Genomic DNA, 19,007 nt, shown 5'->3' with positions numbered 1-19,007 from the left:
AAACTGACAATAGAGTTGTCGAGCTCAGCTTTACAAATAAGTAATATCAGGTAGGAAGAATTTAACAAACTGCCCAAGTTCACATGGCTACTAAGTGACCCAGTCACATTAAAAGCAGCTGTTTTGACATCATGAAGCGTTTCCCCGCCTACCTACAAGGTTCCAACATCTGAATCTTATTTTATTTACACAGTCCCGTTTTACACCCAACCAGCATTTTGCACCGCCTCCAATCAGGCCGCTACTTTCAGATCCACACCTTTTCTCCAGCCCTGCCCTTTTACCTTTTGCAAGCCCCGCCCTTTCCCTTTAGCCTCGCGTGGCTTTTCCCAGCTCTATCCTCTCCCCAGCCCAGCTCCAAGTTCCAGGCCCATCCAAAGCCCCGCCCTTTCTTTTCCGAGGCCCCCTCTTCTGTTAAGTCCCACCCCTCACCCCCGGTTCAGTCCCTATTCTCCTTACCAGGGCCTGCTTTCCAGATGGCCCCGCCCACTCTCCCCAAACCCCGCCCCATAGATTGGTTTATTCTCTTCCAGCCCCGCCCCGCCCCTACCCATAACTCCCGGTGCCCCTTAGGCTGCAGTCCGCATCCCTCTTGCTCCTGGCCCTGCCCCCAGCCCCGCCCCGAGGCTCCGGCCCCGCCTCGCCGCCTTCCTCGGAGACCAAGGCCAGGTCCCTACCGCAGCCGCGGCGCCAGCAGGAGGGAGGGAGGAGGGGGGAGAGGCAGAGGGGGAAGGGAGAAGGGCGGGCTCCTTACGCCCAGTCCCGCGCTCACCGTCCGTGCCGGCAGATTCGCTACAAACGGCCCGACCACTTCTGATCCCTAGTAGCGCAACTTCTGTCTCCAGAAACTCAACTCTAAGATGGAGGCGCTTGAAAAGCCCTGTAAGGTGTCCAGGGGCCTTTCCGAATCCCAGAGAATGGCCTCTCGAGCTTCAGCGGGCGGGCGGGGATCTGTGGCGAAAGTGCAGCTAGGCAGCGCCGCGGCGCTGAGTTTACCCTGCGCAGACGCCGTCGCCGCTGCTGCTGCCGCCGCCGCTGCCACTACCTTTGCCGCCACCGTCTCCGCCGCCGCCGTCCCCGCGCTGCCTCCGGGAGCCTCCATTGTTCCGGCGGCGCCGGGTCCCGAGACCCGGCAACCTAGGGGCCTTCGAAAGGGGCGGCGGCCGCCGGAGTTGAGACGCTCAGGCGCCGGCGGGACTGGGAGCGGCAGGGGTCAGCGCGGGAATCCCAGGGAGCCGGGCCAGAGCGTGGGGCGGCAGGGGTTCGGGGTGGCGTGGTCTGCAGTCTCTGGAATTGGGGCTCTCCCTCTCCGGCCCGTCTTTCCCCGCCGGCCTCCCTAAGTGGGGTCGGAGCCCCGGCGGGCGTCCCCGGCGATGAGCCCGGACTCGAGGTGGCCGGTGAGTGCGGGCCAGGGACCAGGGCGGGAGTGGCAAGCTGGGAAGGGGTAGGCTAGTTTCATGGGGCATGCACTGAAACTGCCCGGCCCGAGGGTCGGGCCACTCCAGCCGGAAGAAGTGACAGTGCATTCGCCCCCAGCCCGCATCCCTGGGCAACAGTGTATCCTTTCGGCGCTGCCTGGGTCAATGGCAGGAGGAGAGCCTTGTTCAACTTGTACACTTTGATCAAGGGGAAACGTCGCCGCATCCGGGAGAGGGCTGCGGGCACCGCCTGGGCCTGGCCTGATCCCTCTGGCCTCCGCCCCTTACTTCCTCCAGCCCCCTGAGAGCCTTGGGCAGATGCGGTCGTCATACCCCAGGGCCTGGGGCCCTCCCCACGGACTTTCGGGTCTAAGTTTCCGTGTCTCTTCCCTGTGCGTCTGCTGCGGAGTCCCAGCGGAACATTTGCCGGGGACTCTGTGCTGCTTAGGGAGCTAGGGCAGCAGAGCTGCAGCCTTCACCAGGGACTCATTGAAACAGTAGAGTTTGTTTGTGCTTCTGATTGGTTTGTTTAAAGATAGCCACAGGTAGGAAGTAAGGGCAGTTTAGGTAGTTTTAATGAAATGGCAATCAGGGGCTTGGACAGAGAGGCTGGAGCAGTTCACTGGCTGGGTTAAGTCACAGGAGAAGAACTCTTGTTAGTCAGGGAGCTCAGGGTGGCTTTGCTTGGAATGGTGCCCAGCCCATAGTTAAATTGTTGAATTCAGCTAGGCCTGGAGAAATTGGGGCAGTCTCTGACCAAGCTGGGCTTCCTGGGGGCTGGTGCCATCTGCTGTCTCCACTCACCCAGGAACACTGGAGAGAAGGAAGGGAGGGCTCTAAGGACCAGCATGGAGCTGAGTGTGCCTGGACTGCCACGTTCCTGTTTGTACTCTTAAGGCCTGGTGTCATCTCCAGGGCCAGGGCATAGGCTTACCCCAGAGGCCTCAGAAAGTCACCAGTTCTTTCTGTCATCCATTTATTTCTGCTGGAGTCCAGGACCAAATCATTTTGGCCACTGATTCAAACTTCTGCATGGGCTGACACTAGCCTTCATCCATCTCAGTCCCTAATCTGGTGATCCCCTCATTTAGCTATTCATTCAACAAATTATTTATTCATTTGCCAAAACAATATTGCACGCCAGGTTCTGGGGCTGTGGAAGTGGGTAGGCTCTGGTGTCTGCACTGTACAGCTCCCGGTCTAGTGGAAGGAGACAGAGAACGTTCAGTGTGGTGAGTGCTGTGGTGGAGGTGAGGATGAAATGCTGTGGAAACACAGCTCTCTGTGAGATAGACAAAGAAATCATAACAGAAGTGACATTTGAGCCATGTTTTGAAGAATGAGTAGGAGCTCACTAATCAGGGAGGGTGGAAGTCATTCTAAATAGAGATCATTTTGCGGGAATGAGAGCTGGTAACATTCAAGGAATGGCAAGTTGCCCTGGTTAGACAGAAATACAGCTATAACTGGTGAAAAGAAGGATCTAGAAAGGAAGACTAAGGTCACGGAATGAAAGGAACACCCTGACTGTCATCATAAGGAATGTGGATATTATCCTGAAATCAGTGGGGAGCATCAGGAGGCTTCTAATCAAGACACTGATGTGATTAATGCTACTTGGTAGAAAGATCATTCTGGACACATTTATGTGAAATAAATCTAGAACTGAGACATAGGGCAGGATGATCAGACAAGAGGTAGTAAGACCATGGCCATGGTGTGGGAGATGGCATTTGGATCTGCTGTAGAGGTTGGCTGGCCAGGACCCTTGGGGAGAGGGAGGGCTGGAGAGAGTGGAGTGGGTGGCCCAGGCCTACGCTAACTGATCTGTACATTCTAGATGTGACAGCATGGGGGTGGACTTTGACGTGAAGACTTTCTGCCACAACTTGCGGGCAACTAAGCCACCCTATGAGTGCCCTGTGGAGACCTGCCGCAAGGTCTACAAGAGTTACAGTGGTATTGAATACCATTTGTACCACTATGACCATGACAACCCACCACCTCCACAGCAGACTCCACTCCGAAAGCACAAGAAGAAGGGGCGCCAGTCACGCCCAGCCAACAAGCAGTCACCCAGCCCCTCGGAGGTATCCCAGTCACCCAGCCGTGAGGTGATGAGTTACGCACAGGCCCAGCGCATGGTGGAAGTGGACTTGCACGGCCGCGTGCATCGCATCAGCATCTTTGACAACCTGGATGTGGTGTCTGAGGATGAGGAGGCCCCCGAGGAGGCCCCTGAGAATGGCAGCAATAAGGAGAACACTGAGACGCCGGCCGCTACTCCCAAGTCAGGCAAGCATAAGAACAAGGAGAAACGCAAGGACTCCAACCATCACCACCACCACAATGCTTCTGCCAGCACCACTCCCAAGCTGCCAGAGGTGGTCTACCGGGAGTTGGAGCAGGATACCCCTGATGCCCCGCCCCGGCCGACTTCCTATTACCGGTAAGGCCACCTTCACCTCCCAACTCTGGAAAACTGGTCAAGCAGGGCTTAGGAGCCAAAGATAGGTGACAAGCAACAGATAGCAGGTGGCAGAGTTAAAGCATAGCAGCACCACACTGGCCCTGCCAAGGCAGAAGTGCCCCAGCTAGCGGTGATGGCACTTCCTGTACATGGCCACATGCCGGACCCTGCCCTGGGTGCTTTATAGCCATTCCCTTGTCTTATTCTCACAACTCGCTCAGGAAGGTATTGTTCACAGGTGAGGAAACCCCAGTTCAGGAGAAGGACCAGACTTATGAGCAGTCACATGCCAGTAGATAGCTGAACTGGGATTCAAACCCATATTCCTCTGATTCCAAAGCAGCACTATTTCTACAGTATCAAAGGGTCCCATTTGTTGTTCTTGACCCTTTCTACTCCATCACCGTGACCTTGGGAAAGGCATCTGTCTGGCTTTTGGTGTTCCAGTGACCCCATCTGCAGTGCAGATATAATATTCCTCTGCTAGCCTCAATGTAGAAGACTAGGGACACTGACTTCATAGAGTCCTAAAAGTTATTTGTAAATCTGCATAAGTAATTTCCCGATTACTTGTCCGATTATTGTCACCCATCCTTCAGCATGCAGAAGCAGTGTTTTCATCACCTATGTTTCATACTCCTCTAAGAACCCTTTTATTTCATTTAACTGTTTCTTGGTATCCCACTTCCTTCCAAAAATTTGTCACAGTGGCTCCTAATAAAAATCACAGTCGAAAGGCTAAATTCCTTCAACATGAGGTAAAAAAATGGAGTGGGGAAAGTATGGTGGTGAAACTACATTCAGAAACTCTAGCTAAAGGATGGAATAAACACCAAGTGTGAAACTTCTTTCTGAGAGTCTTGGCATCCAAGTCAAAGAGGGCACTTGCGTGAGTTAGTTAAGGAGCTGTCTTTGGTATCACCTAATCAGAAGGCCTGATCTCTGACGAGGACTTCTTAGGTTTTTATGTGAAAGGTAGTTTTTACCAAAAGTGCAATAATAAGTACTAAATCGCAGTTCTTCACAAGCAAATTTTGGGGAACTCAAATGATTTTCTTTCCTCACCCCTGTTGACATGCCAGCCTGCCTTTTCCTCCTCTCTTGCATCCTTCAATCTATCCAGCCCAGCTCCATGTCCTTCTGGCTTTTCACTGTCTCTCTTATCTGTTAGTGCTCACTGCCATGCCCACCTCCCAACACACAGACCCCTCTCCGGGCCTGCCCTCTCCTCTCATGATTCTTCAGCACTCTCTGCTCCCTTAGGCAGCACAGCTTAGCTCCTGCTCATTTTCTTCATCCTTCCACTCAGAGTCACTCTTTCTTCCTGTAGATCAGATCTGTTCTCCAGGCAGCAGCTCTCAGCTGGTCCCCTGCAATCAGTTGGGAGGTGTGTTGCATGTAATTTGTTACTACTGTTAAGCAGAACTGCCTGTTTTAGAAATTATTTACTTTTTATGTAAATGTGAGAAGATTCGAGGTCATCTTTCTAACAACACCACTGGCTCTTGCTCGCATCTGATAAACTTTCTTGAGGGGGAGAGGGAGGGTGGAGTGTCAGCTGGTGTGTCAGGAATCGCACATGACACGCAGCCTACCTTATCTGCGCCACAGCCTGTAATCTGAGTGTACTGTGGGAGTGTGCTGTGCACCATCACATAATGTTACGCGTGTCATGGCAGAGAAAAAGTTGAGAGCTGGTGCCAAGGCCTGGAATGGGACAGATGGTTCACACTAGCCCTGAGCCACACCCTTTTTCAAGGATGAAGATGTTGCAGTCACCTTGGGGACGAGGTGCAGGGCTAAGCAAGAAGCTGCTTCTGACAGACACAGCACTTTAGTCTCTCCTCCCTTCCACTCTCAACATGTCCTTCAGATGAACAACACTGACTGCCTCTTTCTGTATGGTTAATCAGACATGGTCCTTGCCTCTATCCAGTAGTGGAGGGGTTAAGACACAAAAACAGTTACAATGCAAGACAGGGTCAGGCAGAGCTATACCAAAGCTAATAATCAAGCTAACATTTGTTGAGTACTTGCTCCAGGTACTGTTCTGAACACTTTACCTATATTAACTCATCTAATGTTCCCAACAGCTATGTGAAAGAGGTTCAAGTTAGTATCGCCACTTTACAGATGTGGAAACCAAGGCCCTGAGAGGTTAGCTCACTTGCGTGCTGTCACCCAGAGCACAGCTCCGGATCCTGTGCTTGCCTGGCCTGCTCCAGCCCGCAGAGTCGCATTTTCCTTATGGAGAGCAGAGTGGAGGCCCGAGAACTAACATTTATCTAGGGCCTGCTGTGTACCACTTGATTTAGCCCATTGTTTTTGTAATTGCATTTAATCCTGACGTCTTAGGAAATGAGGGGTATTATCCTCATTCATCAATAAAACTGAGGTTTAGAAAAGAGCAGGGATGTCCTGGATGTCCCACAGTAACAGAGCCAGGACCTAACTCCGAGTGTGTTAGAGGCCAAAGCTGTGTTCTTTTCCATTGTTGCTCCCTGTAGCTTTACAATAGCAGAGTCAGGCTACCTGGAGTGCGCATGGCAGGGGAGTGGGGAGCCTGCTCTGTACCCCAGGCGCCTGGAGCCGCCCCTGGCTGCAGTCCCGCGGGCCCAGTGAGTGCTGTGGAGTGTTGTTTGAATCCTAGCTCTGCCACTTCCTGGTTGTGTGAACCACCTGTGTGGGACACTTAACTTCCCAAAGCTTCCGGTTTCTTTCTCTATAAAGTGAGGGCAAGAAGAACATTGACCCAAGGACTGTAGGGAAGATAACTGTGATAACTTAGCACAATGCCCGGTCATAGTAAATACTCAGTAAACATCAGCTATCCTGACTTATCTCTCAAGGCTTTCCAGAGAGCAAAGAGTACCTAGATTCTGAGGGAGCCCTGAGCTGCTGCTGCCCAGCTGACAGAAGACCTACAGCAGCTCCATTCAGGATACAGCCAGCTGGTGCTCAAACAACTTAAATGTAAATTGGCAAGTGAAAACTGAGGACCTTCCTGCCCCCGACTCTTTGTACCATCACCCAGACCACTGAAATCACGGGTCCTAGCCACCCCATCCTTCTCCCTTCAGGACCTTGTTGAGCCTCTGCATCTCAAAGGAGGCAGTGAGGCAGCTAGGACGTGAGCTTTGAGTTCAGCATGCCTGGGTTCATATCCCAGCTCTTCCACTTTCTTTTTTTTTTTTTCCACTTTCTCACATGAGAGCCAGGCCAGGTGAATTCACTGCTCCAAATGTTAGGTTTCCTTTTCGGCACAACAAGAATGTTGACAGGCCTTACGGTGCCTGGAGTAAAGATGAGGCTAGAATGAGCCAACATATACATCAAGTCACGGGCCTGGAACAGGGTGAGTGCTCAGCAGATGTAACCCACATTCTTTACGGGAGGGAAATCTCAACCTTCTGATGCCGAGCTGCCTGTGTGCACTGCAGGTATATTGAGAAGTCGGCGGAGGAACTGGATGAGGAGGTTGAGTACGACATGGATGAGGAGGACTACATCTGGCTAGATATCATGAATGAGCGGCGGAAGACGGAGGGTGTGAGTCCCATTCCGCAGGAGATCTTTGAGTACTTAATGGACCGGCTGGAGAAGGAGTCGTACTTTGAGAGCCACAATAAAGGCGACCCCAGTGCACTCGTGGATGAGGACGCCGTGTGCTGCATCTGCAACGACGGCGAGTGTCAGAACAGCAATGTCATCCTTTTCTGTGACATGTGCAACCTGGCCGTGCACCAGGAGTGCTACGGGGTCCCCTACATCCCTGAGGGCCAGTGGCTGTGCCGCCGCTGCCTGCAGTCCCCCTCCCGTGCTGTGGACTGCGCCCTGTGCCCCAACAAGGGTGGTGCCTTCAAGCAGACAGATGATGGGCGCTGGGCCCATGTGGTGTGTGCCCTCTGGATCCCCGAAGTCTGCTTTGCCAACACGGTCTTCCTGGAGCCCATTGACAGCATTGAGCACATCCCGCCCGCACGCTGGAAGCTGACCTGCTACATTTGCAAACAGCGGGGCTCAGGGGCCTGCATCCAGTGCCACAAGGCCAACTGCTACACAGCCTTCCACGTGACATGTGCCCAACAGGCTGGCCTTTACATGAAGATGGAGCCTGTGCGGGAGACAGGTGCCAATGGCACCTCCTTCAGCGTCCGCAAGACCGCCTACTGCGACATCCACACGCCCCCAGGCTCAGCACGCCGCCTGCCTGCCCTGTCCCACAGTGAAGGGGAGGAGGAGGAGGAGGAGGAGGAAGATGAGGGTAAGAGTTGGAGCTCAGAGAAGGTCAAGAAGGCCAAGGCCAAGTCCCGGATCAAGATGAAGAAAGCGCGGAAGATCCTGGCAGAGAAACGGGCAGCGGCCCCTGTGGTGTCTGTGCCTTGCATTCCACCACACAGGTATGGGGGAAGCAAATGGGCGGGCCAGGGAGGGAAGAAGCCCTGTTGGAGGCTGACAGTCCCCTAATTGGAGTGACAGGCTTGGGTTTTCTTCTTCCTGTCAGGAGCTACCTAGAGGTGGTGGTTGTTTTTAATATCAAAAGAGATTAGCTCTAGCAGGTCACCTGACTTTCTACGTTAGAGACTTCAGCTCTTCTCTGGCCTACTTGGCAAGTGTATTTGAAACTGCCCTCCATATTGCTGGGATGGTGTAAGTTAGGAAGTAAGACGATGGAGTAGCCACCAGCCACAGTGGAAGAAATAGTCTGACTCTGAAGGGAGAACAGGATGGAAAAGAGGGAAGGAAATGCTCAAGGAATTGTGTTATGGCCATAACTGAGGGCTGTGAGCATCAGTTACTTTTTACCCTCTCTTGTGCTACCTAGACAATTTCCTGTAGTTGACTGCTGTGTTGTAGTACTTCATCTTAAAACCTTCACAGGCTCAGTCCAAGTTGGGTGTCCCAGGGTCAGTTAGTACTCACGGCTGCAGTGACAATAAGCAGTCTTAGGGGCCAGGCTCGCTCACCCCCCAGTAAACAGGGTGAGTGCTGGGAGCTTGGCTTCGTGTCTCTTGAGGTGCCCTTGACAGCCAGCTGTGTTTGCTCTTCTTTGCCCTAGCCCAGTGTAACAGGCCTTCTTGACAATAGATTTATTCCCTATTCAGCCCCACTCAGAAACTCTCATGGGCCAAAGACCCCTGTTCTCTGTGAGAAAATCAAGGCCCAAGAGGTTTTTCTTCTCTTTGGTCTCCTGTTTCCCAGGCTCAGTAAAATCACTAACCGCCTGACCATCCAAAGGAAGAGCCAATTCATGCAGAGGCTGCACAGCTACTGGACGCTGAAGAGGCAGTCACGGAATGGGGTCCCGCTGCTACGTCGCCTGCAGACCCACCTGCAGTCTCAGAGGAACTGTGACCAAGTCGGGGTACTATGTCAGATTCCCTGTGGGCTCTGGGAACTAATGCCAGGGGGACGAGGAGAGAGACTTATCATTGGCTTGTTTTTCTGTACCACCCAGCATTTGGGATCTTAGTTTCCCAACCAGGGATCAAACCCGTGCTCCCTGCATTGGAAGCACGGAGTATTAACCCCTGGACCACCAGGGAAGTCCCCAGAACAGAGATTTGTGACCGCAGTTTCCAATGCCTGAGGGCTTGGGCTGTTTGTTCCTTTAAACTAGATCTCAAATCAGGCTAAGGATGAAATCTTTATACGTTATCCTTCATGCATTATTCCTTGTGTTCATCCTTTCATTCACAATAAGCATATACCAAGCACCAACTCTACAGGGCTCAACAGACACAGTGGGTTGCAGAGTTTCCACTTTAGCTGGCAGGCCTACCCAGAGATCACTGTGCTCCCAGCTTTGGCTTTTCCTGCCCTTGACCCAAGTTTCCTGGGCTCTCGTCGCCTCTGGCTCTCTCATCATCTGATCCCCCTTTTGCCTCTTCAGAGAGATTCCGAGGATAAGAACTGGGCCCTCAAAGAACAGCTTAAGTCCTGGCAGCGGCTTCGGCATGACCTAGAGCGAGCACGGCTGCTGGTGGAGCTGATTCGCAAGCGGGAGAAACTCAAAAGGGAGACGGTGAGTGCTCCCAGACCATCTCTTTTTCACAGTGGAGAAAACAGACCCAGGAAAACAGAAAACACAGAAAAGTATGTGTCCCCTGGCCAGGAAGCGACAAAGCTAATGAGAGAGTCAGGTAACCTGGAGCTCAGTTTGCTCTCAGGCTCATCAGAAGCAGAATGTCACAGGAGAGTTTTATGGATGGAATCCTAAATGATGTGATGCAGGTAGATGGTGCTGGGCGTTCCAGGAAGGGGAAGTCCACAGTAGTGAAGCGCACCCAGCAGTGTGGGGTGGGAAGGAAGGCGAGTTCCCACACCAGCTAGAGCCACCTCCCCAGACCTCTCCGCCAAGGGACCAGCCCAGGCTTGGCTGATGGGGCCTTTATGTGTGTCAGATCAAGGTCCAGCAGATTGCCATGGAGATGCAGCTGACCCCCTTCCTCATCCTCCTTCGAAAAACCTTGGAGCAGCTCCAAGAGAAGGACACGGGCAACATCTTCAGCGAGCCGGTCCCTCTGTCTGAGGTAACCGAATTGGACGAAGTAAGAATCCCTTCCCCTCACTCCACCTTCTTTCTGTTCCTCTCCCAGATGGACCCTTGCCGCAGGTCTGGGCCAGGGGCTAGGAGGGGACCGTGAAGAGAGGGGCTGGTGGCTCTGGGGCTCCGGGATGAACTGGAACCACAGGCATCACCTGGACTCTGTCTTGTCCCTGTCGTACCTCAAGGGCCCAGAATGGGAGGCAGTCTGCACTCCTTCCCCAGAGGCAGGGACTGAGTCTGCCAAGTGAATAAGCCCAGGGCAGGAAGACACATTCCGGGTGCTGAACCCTAGAACGGAGAATTTAGAAGGCTCAGCACCTAAAGAACCATCTCTGAAGCCCTAGGTCCTGACTGGCAGACTCTTCTCTCTAAAAGGTATAAAATGAGAGACCTGAGGTAGCAGCCTCCTTACATGGCTTACTGATAAGTAAAAAGAGCTATAGGAATGCAGGGTGGTGTTACTTCCAGAGGATCCCCCTAGCTGTTTTCTTATTAAAACCTCATGTGGCTCTAGGAGGTAGATCTGGCTGTAATTTCATTACTGTTTTCCAAGCAAGGAAAAGAAGGCCCAGAGAGGCTAAGAGGCTTGCCAAGGTCACACAGCTTGTGACTAGAAAAGTCCAGACTAGAATCCAGCCTTCTTTTCCCCTGTGCTGTATGCCTGCCTCTGACTGTAGTAGGAGGAGGTTGCTGGATGCATTTCAAGGGAGGTTGTTAGGAACAGGGGTTCAGGGGGAATGAGGAACATACCTCCACTTAGCTCCACCTCCCGTGTTCTCCCAGGTACCTGACTACCTCGACCACATCAAAAAGCCTATGGACTTTTTCACCATGAAGCAGAACTTGGAGGCTTACCGCTACCTGAACTTTGATGATTTTGAGGAGGACTTCAACCTCATCGTCAGCAACTGCCTCAAGTATAATGCCAAGGATACCATCTTCTACCGGGCAGCAGTGCGGCTCCGTGAGCAGGGTGGCGCGGTGCTCCGCCAGGCCCGGCGCCAGGCAGAAAAAATGGGCATTGACTTTGAGACGGGCATGCATATCCCCCACAGCCTGACTGGAGACGAGGCCCCACACCACACCGAAGATGGTGGGTGATAAATCACACATACACGTAGAGGCCAATGCCAGGGATGAACAGTTTTCCAAAAGTCCCCTCCTGGGAGCAGGCAGTGTAGGCAGGAAGCAGCTAGTCTGAGCAGTGGCAAGCTAGCCCCAGGAATGCTCTCGAAGCCAGACTGGGTGAATGGAGAGCAATCCCCGCCTTTCTACATCTTGGTGCTACTATTTTACAGCCGTTCCCGGTGAGAAGCGGAGGGGAGAAGAGTGACTTTCTGGTTGCCTGCCCAGGTTCACGGGGCCCAGAGGGCTGCCCTGAGACTGACCTCTCATCCCCTGTTCCCATCCCCCTGCAGCAGAGGAAGAGCGGCTGGTCCTGCTAGAGAACCAGAAGCACCTGCCAGTGGAAGAGCAGCTAAAGTTGCTGCTTGAACGGCTGGATGAGGTGAACGCCGGCAAGCAGAGCGTGGGCCGCTCTCGACGCGCCAAGATGATCAAGAAAGAGATGACGGCGCTGCGGAGGAAGCTTGCCCACCAGCGGGAGACTGGACGGGATGGGCCTGAGCGACACGGCCCCTCCAGCCGGGGCAGCCTGACACCCCACCCAGCGGCCTGTGACAAGGACGGGCAGACAGACAGTGCCGCCGAGGAGAGCAGCAGCCAGGAGACAAGCAAAGGTCTGAACCCCATGGCATGATGGACCCCAAGGCCAGCCAGACTTGGACTCTCAGCCCCTGCCGCCCCCCGGGCAGAGGCCCCTCCTGCTCAGCCAGCTGCACTTTCTCCCTCATTCCCCCTTCAGGGGCTTCTTAGCTGCCTCTCTCTGGCTGTTTGTATGAGAGACAGTGTTCCCAGCTCCCTGGCCCCCAAACCATCTCCCCTACTCTAGCTGAAGTTACGTCCTATATCCCCAGGGCCTACTGTAGACAGATGCCCTTCCCACTTCAGGCCCCTCACCGACTCTCCTTCTCTCTTTCTCTGCTCCAGGCCTGGGTCCCAACATGTCCTCAACCCCCGCACTTGAGGTGGGCAGGAGAACCTCAGTTCTGTTCTCCAAAAAGAACCCGAAGACAGCTGGACCGCCCAAGAGGCCGGGCCGGCCCCCCAAAAACCGGGAGAGCCAGATGACCCCCAGCCACGGAGGCAGTCCTGTGGGGCCCCCCCAGCTCCCCATCATGGGCTCCCTACGTCAGCGCAAGCGGGGTAGGAGCCCTCGGCCCAGTTCGAGTTCAGACAGCGACAGTGATAAATCCACAGAAGACCCCCCAATGGGTGAGCCTCACCATCACCCAGCCCCTCCAATAGAGTGAGCGAAGCTGCCATCCTTCCCAGTATAACTCCCACCTAGCCCTTCATTTGCCCCTAATATATCAGAGCTAGAAGGGCCCTTAGGAAGCCTGTCAATTCAACCCCCTCACTTTATAGATGGGAAAACTGAAGCCCAGAGACACTAACCCAACCAGATTCCCATCCAGGGTGCCCTCCATTTTATCACTTCACCTTTTCTCTTCTCATTCTCCTTGGGGAATCTCCTTTAAGCCATTTGTGTCCTAAGGCTAGTAACTGCCAAGGGAACTGCAAGGGGTGGGGCAGGGCTGTGGCCAGCTGTGGTGGACACTGCCCAGAGCTGGCTCTGCTGGCCAGGGTTGGAGGAATTTTCCAGCACAGAATGGAAAGCCAAGCTCTGAGTCCCTCTTACCCCTGGTAGATCTCTGATCTGCATCTTACTGATTCCTTCCCTCCCCCCCACCCTCAACCAAGACTTACCAGCCAATGGCTTCAGCAGTGGAAACCAGCCAGTAAAGAAGAGTTTCTTGGTGTATCGTAACGACTGCAGCCTTCCTCGGAGCAGCTCAGACTCGGAATCCAGCAGCAGTAGCAGCAGCAGTGCTGCCTCCGACCGGACCAGGTACCAGCCGTCTGGGTTTAAACCTGCCTCCAGGACGGCCTTCCAAATGTCCCTGTGGGGAGTGTGGTAGCAGCCATCTCCACCTAGATTAAGATGGCTCAGACCAAAGGTTCTCTGCAAAATAAATAGAACAGATGAGACTGTCACCATAATGAAATAGAGGGGACCATCCTTGGTTAAGTTCATGCTTTAAAACAGAGGGCTTCCCTGGTAGCTCAGACAGTAAAGAATCCACCTGCAATGTGAGAGACCTGGGTTTGATCCCTGGGTCAGAAAGATCCCCTGGAGAAGGGAATGGCAACCCATTCCAGTATTCTTGCCTAGGAAATCCCATCGACAGGGAAGCATGGCAGGCTACAGTCCATGGGGTTGCAAAGAACTGGACATGATTGAGCAACTAACACTTTCACTTTTCACTTAGAACAGAGTGCATAAACTGATTCATGGTGACCTGGATTTGGCCTACAGACATGTTTTGTTTGGCCAGCATGATATTTAAAACAAACAAACCCAGAAGTGCCACATAAAATGCCCAGTTTCTGTATTCCTTTTAAAAATCAGACCTAGCAGTTCTGGCCACTGTTGCCTTAAGATGGGGCATACACTCATCACTACTGCTGTATCCAGCCCACTTCAGTCAGATCACCCCCAAATCCTTGAGGGCACTTGAGTCTGAAATTATTCAGGTAGCCTCTGCTTTCCAAAAAGCCTCTGCTTTTCTAAAAGTCTTAGACCTGAGGTGCCAGGGGAAGACACCCACCATGCCATTCCCCACTCTCGCCCTCCTCTTGAGTTGAGCATCCCTTTTGTCCACAGTACAACGCCTTCAAAACAAGGCCGGGGCAAGCCCTCCTTCTCCCGGGGCACATTCCCAGAGGACAGCAGCGAAGATACCTCAGGCACTGAGAATGAGGCCTACTCCGTGGGCACTGGCCGCGGCGTGGGCCACAGCAGTAAGTATGCCCGCCCAAAGCCAGGGATGCTGGGGGCCTGGTGTCAGGGCCTTGCCAGACCCCTGGCTGCTGATCCGTCCCCTCTCCCCCATTCCTGTGAAGTTGTAAGGAAGAGTCTGGGCCGGGGAGCTGGCTGGCTATCAGAGGATGAGGACTCCCCCCTGGACGCTCTGGACCTGGTGTGGGCCAAATGCCGAGGGTATCCATCATACCCAGCTCTGGTAGGCTTCTGCTTTTCTCGTCATACCCTTTGTCTTCCAGCCCCAAGACATACACTCAAAAGCAGCAGACCTCCTACTCTCTGCCGAGCTGCAGAGCACACGAGTCTTTAGCAGATAGTCACTTAGAGGTCCCGCGTTAGTTTCTCCATCTGTCCCTTTCTCTTCCCTTTACCACTTGGGCTTTGAAATAGTTCAGCATAAGAAGAAGCTGAGGGTCGGGATTGCAACCCTAGTTAGATGATTACATTTTCCTGTCCCTTCTTCAGAGGTAGTCTCCAGATTCTTGGATAGGGGAAGCCTGGGGGAAGGAGGAGACTGAACTAACCAAGGTCTTATTACACCCTTAGATCATTGATCCAAAGATGCCCCGGGAAGGTATGTTCCACCATGGGGTTCCCATCCCTGTGCCCCCATTGGAGGTGCTGAAACTTGGGGAACAGATGACCCAAGAAGCCCGAGAGCATCTCTACCTCGTCCTCTTCTTTGACAACAAGAGAACCTGGTAAGGGAGGAGGGGAGCAGTTGATGTGACTCACAGCCACAGATGCAACCCCGGCTATGGGGGCAGGCTGCCAGGAAACTCCAGCATTGACAGCCTGGGCGATCATAAATCAGTGGGGGAGGGACTTAGATTGCTGAGCAAAAGGGTTGTGTTGACCAAGAGTCTGAGAGACTGAGTGGGCAGCAGCTGACAAACAGCTGTAGCTAGAAAACAGAGGACCACGAGTGACTGAAAAATGTAGGGGTGGCTCCGCACCCAGACTAAGGTGGCTTCTAGATTTAGTTTTCCCACCTCTGCCTCCTTGGTGACAAGATGTGGGGGATAAAGCAGACATAATCATTGGGTCTCTGAATCCCTGTTCTGTCACATTTACAAGTGTAGTCGTTTGCTGTTGTTGTTAATTGTCTGCGGAAGATATCTAATGTCAGTTAAGTCTGCCTGGAACCCATGGGACAAGGTATCTATTTCAAGCTAGGTCAGGGCTCCTTTTTGCACTCATAAATACCCTGTGGTTATCTCCCGGTGTGACTGTCAACTGGGCTATTTTCATCACTAGCCTGTGAGCAGTTCCTGGAGGGCAGGGACTGCATCTCTCGGTTTCTGTAACTCCCACCAGAGCCTGGCCCAGAATGGGCACTTAGGAGTTTCTGAAGGAAGCAACAAGTGAGGGAGGCTGGTGCTTGTTGCCCTCCCAGAGATAAGGGATGACTTACTTGATCCTCGTCTCATCCTACAGGCAGTGGCTGCCCAGGACTAAACTGGTTCCTCTGGGCGTGAACCAGGACCTTGACAAGGAGAAGATGCTGGAGGGCCGGAAATCTAATATCCGCAAGTCAGTACAGATAGCCTACCACAGGGCCCTGCAGCACCGCAGCAAGGTGCAGGGCGAGCAGAGCAGCGAGACCAGCGACAGTGACTGACACTGCCCAGCACAGCCCAGCCTTCAGTGCCCTGCCACCTCTCTCCTCCCCTTGGCTCACTGTCCTGGAGTGGCACCGGCCTCTGCACTGACTCATTCCTGGTCTTGGGGCCAGTCTCAGGGGAAGCTGGGTGGGGGAGGTCCCTCCCGCCCTGAGTGCAGCTGGACTGTACAGAACACTCCAAGGGCCCCTGGGGGCTCTGCGCAATGAGAGGGGAGGTCCCACAGGCCAGAAAGCTCCGGAGACCTCGCGGCATTGTAGCTCAGAGTGGTGGGCCAAGGTTAGGACACTGTGTAAAACGGGCCATCCCACCACCTCTGCTTACTCGTGCCGGGAGAATCCCTAACTGCCTAGTGGCCTGAGGCCCCTGAGGTGGTGTGGTGAGCGGGCATCCGCCCAGCCTAGCAGTGGGACTGATGTCTGTCCAGCCCGGAAGAGGGGCACTAGGTGACCCCCTCCCCTGCTGTTGTAAATACTGTAATTAGTGGAGAATTTAAATTATTCTCATTTGTAACTGCGTTTCCGGGTCGCGCCAGAGTCATTTGGTACTAAAAAAAAAAAGACTGGGGCCTGTCCCCACATCCCTTCTTCCCATAGATTCCCCCACCTTTCAAACTGGTTTGTATTTATTTCAAAGGAAGAAAATATATTGATTCTTAGAAAATAAATGGTCTGTTTGGAATTCTTGGTTCTTGCCTTCTGCCAGGGCAAAGGGATGAAAAGGGAGGCTCTGTCCCTCAGGGATGGGAAATAATTGGGCTCAAGTGGTTGCTGGCTGTTGGATTTGTAAGACAAAGAATATGACAGCTCCCATTCCCCATGTATTTCACTGAGTGGTAGACTCTGTGCTGAAGCACCTTTGGATCCACACTTTTGTATAATCCTTGCAATAACTATGGGGAAAGTTAATAGGCTAGTTAATTCCATAAAGACACCAAGGTTTAGAAAAATTAAGTAACTTGCCTAAGTTCCCACAACTAGGAAGTTGCAGAGCTAGGATTTGAATAAAAGCCTGTCTGTGAAGCAGGTTCTGTAACCAGTATGCCAAACTGCTGGAAGGGAAGAGTTTAGTGCCCATGCCTTCTTGAACTGCAGATGCTTCAAGTCCTTTGCCAGCTGGATGGTCCAAGTACTTCTTCAGAGTCACTATAGCTGTGACCTTTCCCTGTTTAGCTTGGGACTGAGCAGGAAAGCAGAGTGACTCTTCATTCATTCCCCACCTTGACACCTTCTCTTCCGATTGAAACATTTACTGGAGGAATGCCCTCTAAGTGCTAGGCATCTGAGGGCTGGTGCCCTACAGAAGAGACAAGCACAGGAAGCAGCCCCAGGGTCTTGGGGCTACCGAGCAGTGGGCTGAGATGCTACCAGGTTACTGTGGGAGAGATACGGATAACTCAGCTGTCAGTCTCTCCGTTAAGAAATCTGCAGGCTGATCATTCAGATACAGTAACCAAGAATCACTATGCTAGAAGGGGAGAAACCGTCCAAATACAGTTCTCGTCTCTGTGGTTTTTGTGTCTTTCTCCAGGAGGGAAGAAGTTACATGCTGTATCTTCCCTGGACTAGGCAGCCGGCCCTGGCAACGGGGCTGCCCTGGGGCCACAGGGTTGGTGGTCCTGGGGCCTCTCTGGGTCGCTGGGTCCTGGAGGGGGCCTACAGAGGCCCCTTTCGGTAGGGCTTTCAGGTGGCGGGTGACGCCAGATGGGACAGTCGTGCAGAATCCTAGGAGGCAGGCCTCTCATGAGGAAGTCAGTGAGGCCTAAGGTTGCTCGGTGTCGAGGTTCTGGGACAAGCCCTTGGAGGACAGAAACTCAGAGAGCGAGGGAGTTGCCAGATTCCTCGGGATCCAGACGCTGTAGAGACATCTCGGGCTCGGCTGGCCCGGAGCTGCGATCCGGGCACGATTCTCGGTGAGGGGGATTCAGGGTAGGCAGACTGATGAAGGCGAGGATCAGCCGGAAGAGTCTCGTTGAGAAAGGCTTTAAGGATGCCGGGGGATAGCACTTGGTTCCGCGGGCTGGCAGGCCCTGAGGAATCGCAGGGCTCTGAGGAAATTAGGCGGTGAGGACTGTGGCTTGAGGGCGCACTGTGCGTTTTGGCCGCGGAGAGCGGGGATGGGACGCGCCGGCGTGCCGAGTGCAGACAAATCCCACAGAGGAAAAGCCAACAGCGGGCAGCGAGCCCAGCGCCCGCCAACCGCTGCGGCGCCTAGAAAGGCCCGCCCACTCGCCGCCACGTCCGATTCTCATTGGCGCCTCCTAACTCTCCGCGGATTGGTTACCTCTGGGTCCAATTAGCCAGGCCTGAGCCCTCCTTCCGGTGAGAGAGAGGTCGGTCCCCAGAGAAAGCGGAAGAGCGGGTTAGCGCGCGCTTCACAAAGTCCCGGCAGATTGAGGGACTGGGTTGCGTGTCCAAAGGCTGTGAAGGGCGGCAGGGTTGAGATTGAGTGAAAGGGAAGAAGCGTTGAGGGAGCAGGGCCTGCGGGGGGTGGAGAAATTGAATAAAATTGCGGGCCTTAAAATAAGAGCCTAGGATTTGGTGGGTGAGGCCTTGAGGGGCGTGGTCTTCGGGCCGAGGTCTTTTGACAGGTAGAGCCCCTTCCGAGTGGGCAGGACCATCGCGGGGCGGGGTCTGACTGGAAATGTCAGTCGTCTCACTTCTGCCGGGTAGCATGGGGCATCGCACTCTAGCCTCCTTCCCGGCCCTATGGGCCTCCATCCCCTGTCCACGCTCTGAGCTGCGCCTGGACCTGGTTCTGGCTTCTGGACAGTCTTTCCGGTGAGTGACCCTGGCTCTTGGCTCCTCAGCACCGCAGGCCCTGGGTGCAAAGGAACGCTGAGGGTGAAGGAGGGTACAAAAGAGACCGAAGCACGAGTGGTGACCCTGTTAACTCCTTTATAAGGTGGAAAAGCCCGCGCGGTGCTGTTGCGAGGATTACATAATATAATTGATGTAAAAGAAAGCACTTGTGTTTTGCATTTCGTGAGTCAGTTTTGTAT

At 53.6% G+C, this 19,007-nt stretch overlaps 2 protein-coding genes and 1 long non-coding RNA gene across 27 annotated transcripts in view; 2 read left to right on the top strand and 1 right to left on the bottom strand.

The window, feature by feature from the left end:
• Window positions 1-18,211, bottom strand: part of LOC145520745 (uncharacterized) — a 50,366-nt gene extending 32,155 nt beyond the window's left edge. The window contains exons 1-3 of one of the 2 annotated variants that reach the window (XR_014064779.1): window positions 16,969-18,211; window positions 13,268-13,523; window positions 1,976-5,258 (exon numbers count right to left, since the gene is read on the bottom strand). This is a non-coding gene — a long non-coding RNA (uncharacterized LOC145520745). Of the gene's footprint in view, window positions 1-1,975; window positions 5,259-13,267; window positions 13,524-16,968 lie in introns of those variants that run through there. The other variant, XR_014064780.1, reaches the window with a different exon arrangement.
• Window positions 981-16,673, top strand: BRPF1 (bromodomain and PHD finger containing 1). 17 transcript variants are annotated; one of them, XM_081527965.1, is made up of 14 exons: window positions 981-1,397; window positions 3,259-3,867; window positions 7,329-8,288; window positions 9,091-9,253; window positions 9,782-9,913; window positions 10,299-10,439; window positions 11,222-11,531; window positions 11,857-12,177; window positions 12,488-12,772; window positions 13,262-13,409; window positions 14,226-14,362; window positions 14,465-14,583; window positions 14,931-15,085; window positions 15,822-16,673. In XM_081527965.1, the coding sequence occupies exons 2-14, from the start codon at window positions 3,269-3,271 to the stop codon at window positions 16,003-16,005; spliced, it is 3,654 nt and encodes a 1,217-aa protein (XP_081384091.1). In that variant the 5' UTR covers window positions 981-1,397; window positions 3,259-3,268; the 3' UTR covers window positions 16,006-16,673. The 17 variants fall into 17 exon arrangements, with proteins under 17 accessions (XP_081384091.1, XP_081384092.1, XP_081384102.1 ...); XM_081527966.1 differs by having other exon boundaries at window positions 10,293-10,421; XM_081527967.1 differs by having other exon boundaries at window positions 983-1,397; window positions 10,293-10,421; window positions 11,860-12,177.
• Window positions 18,212-18,348: 137 nt separating the features above from the next.
• OGG1 (8-oxoguanine DNA glycosylase) overlaps window positions 18,349-19,007 on the top strand; it is a 29,371-nt gene continuing 28,712 nt past the window's right edge. For all 8 annotated transcript variants that reach the window (XR_014064777.1, XR_014064776.1, XM_081528136.1 and 5 more), the window contains exon 1: window positions 18,349-18,786. Coding sequence is in view for 6 of the 8 variants with exons in the window: in XM_081528136.1 (XP_081384262.1) it covers window positions 18,650-18,786 (137 nt within the window). In the remaining 2 variants the exon portion in view is untranslated. The remainder of the gene's footprint in view (window positions 18,787-19,007) is intronic.

Source organism: Giraffa tippelskirchi, chromosome 9, assembly GCF_054371585.1.
Source record: "Giraffa tippelskirchi isolate mGirTip1 chromosome 9, T2T-mGirTip1v1.2.pri, whole genome shotgun sequence".
Lineage (NCBI taxonomy): Eukaryota > Metazoa > Chordata > Mammalia > Artiodactyla > Giraffidae > Giraffa > Giraffa tippelskirchi.
The sequence above is the reverse complement of the archived record's forward strand: the minus strand, read 5'-3'. Positions and strand labels throughout refer to the sequence as shown.

Excerpts from the sequence above, each read along its gene's own strand:
- BRPF1 (XM_081527961.1), top strand. The coding sequence starts at position 3,269 with ATGGGGGTGGACTTTGACGTGAAGACTTTCTGCCACAACTTGCGGGCA. Across the intron at positions 8,289-9,090 it reads CCTTGCATTCCACCACACAG|GCTCAGTAAAATCACTAACC; the intron begins GTATGGGGGAAG and ends CCTGTTTCCCAG. Across the intron at positions 11,532-11,856 it reads CCCACACCACACCGAAGATG|CAGAGGAAGAGCGGCTGGTC; the intron begins GTGGGTGATAAA and ends ATCCCCCTGCAG.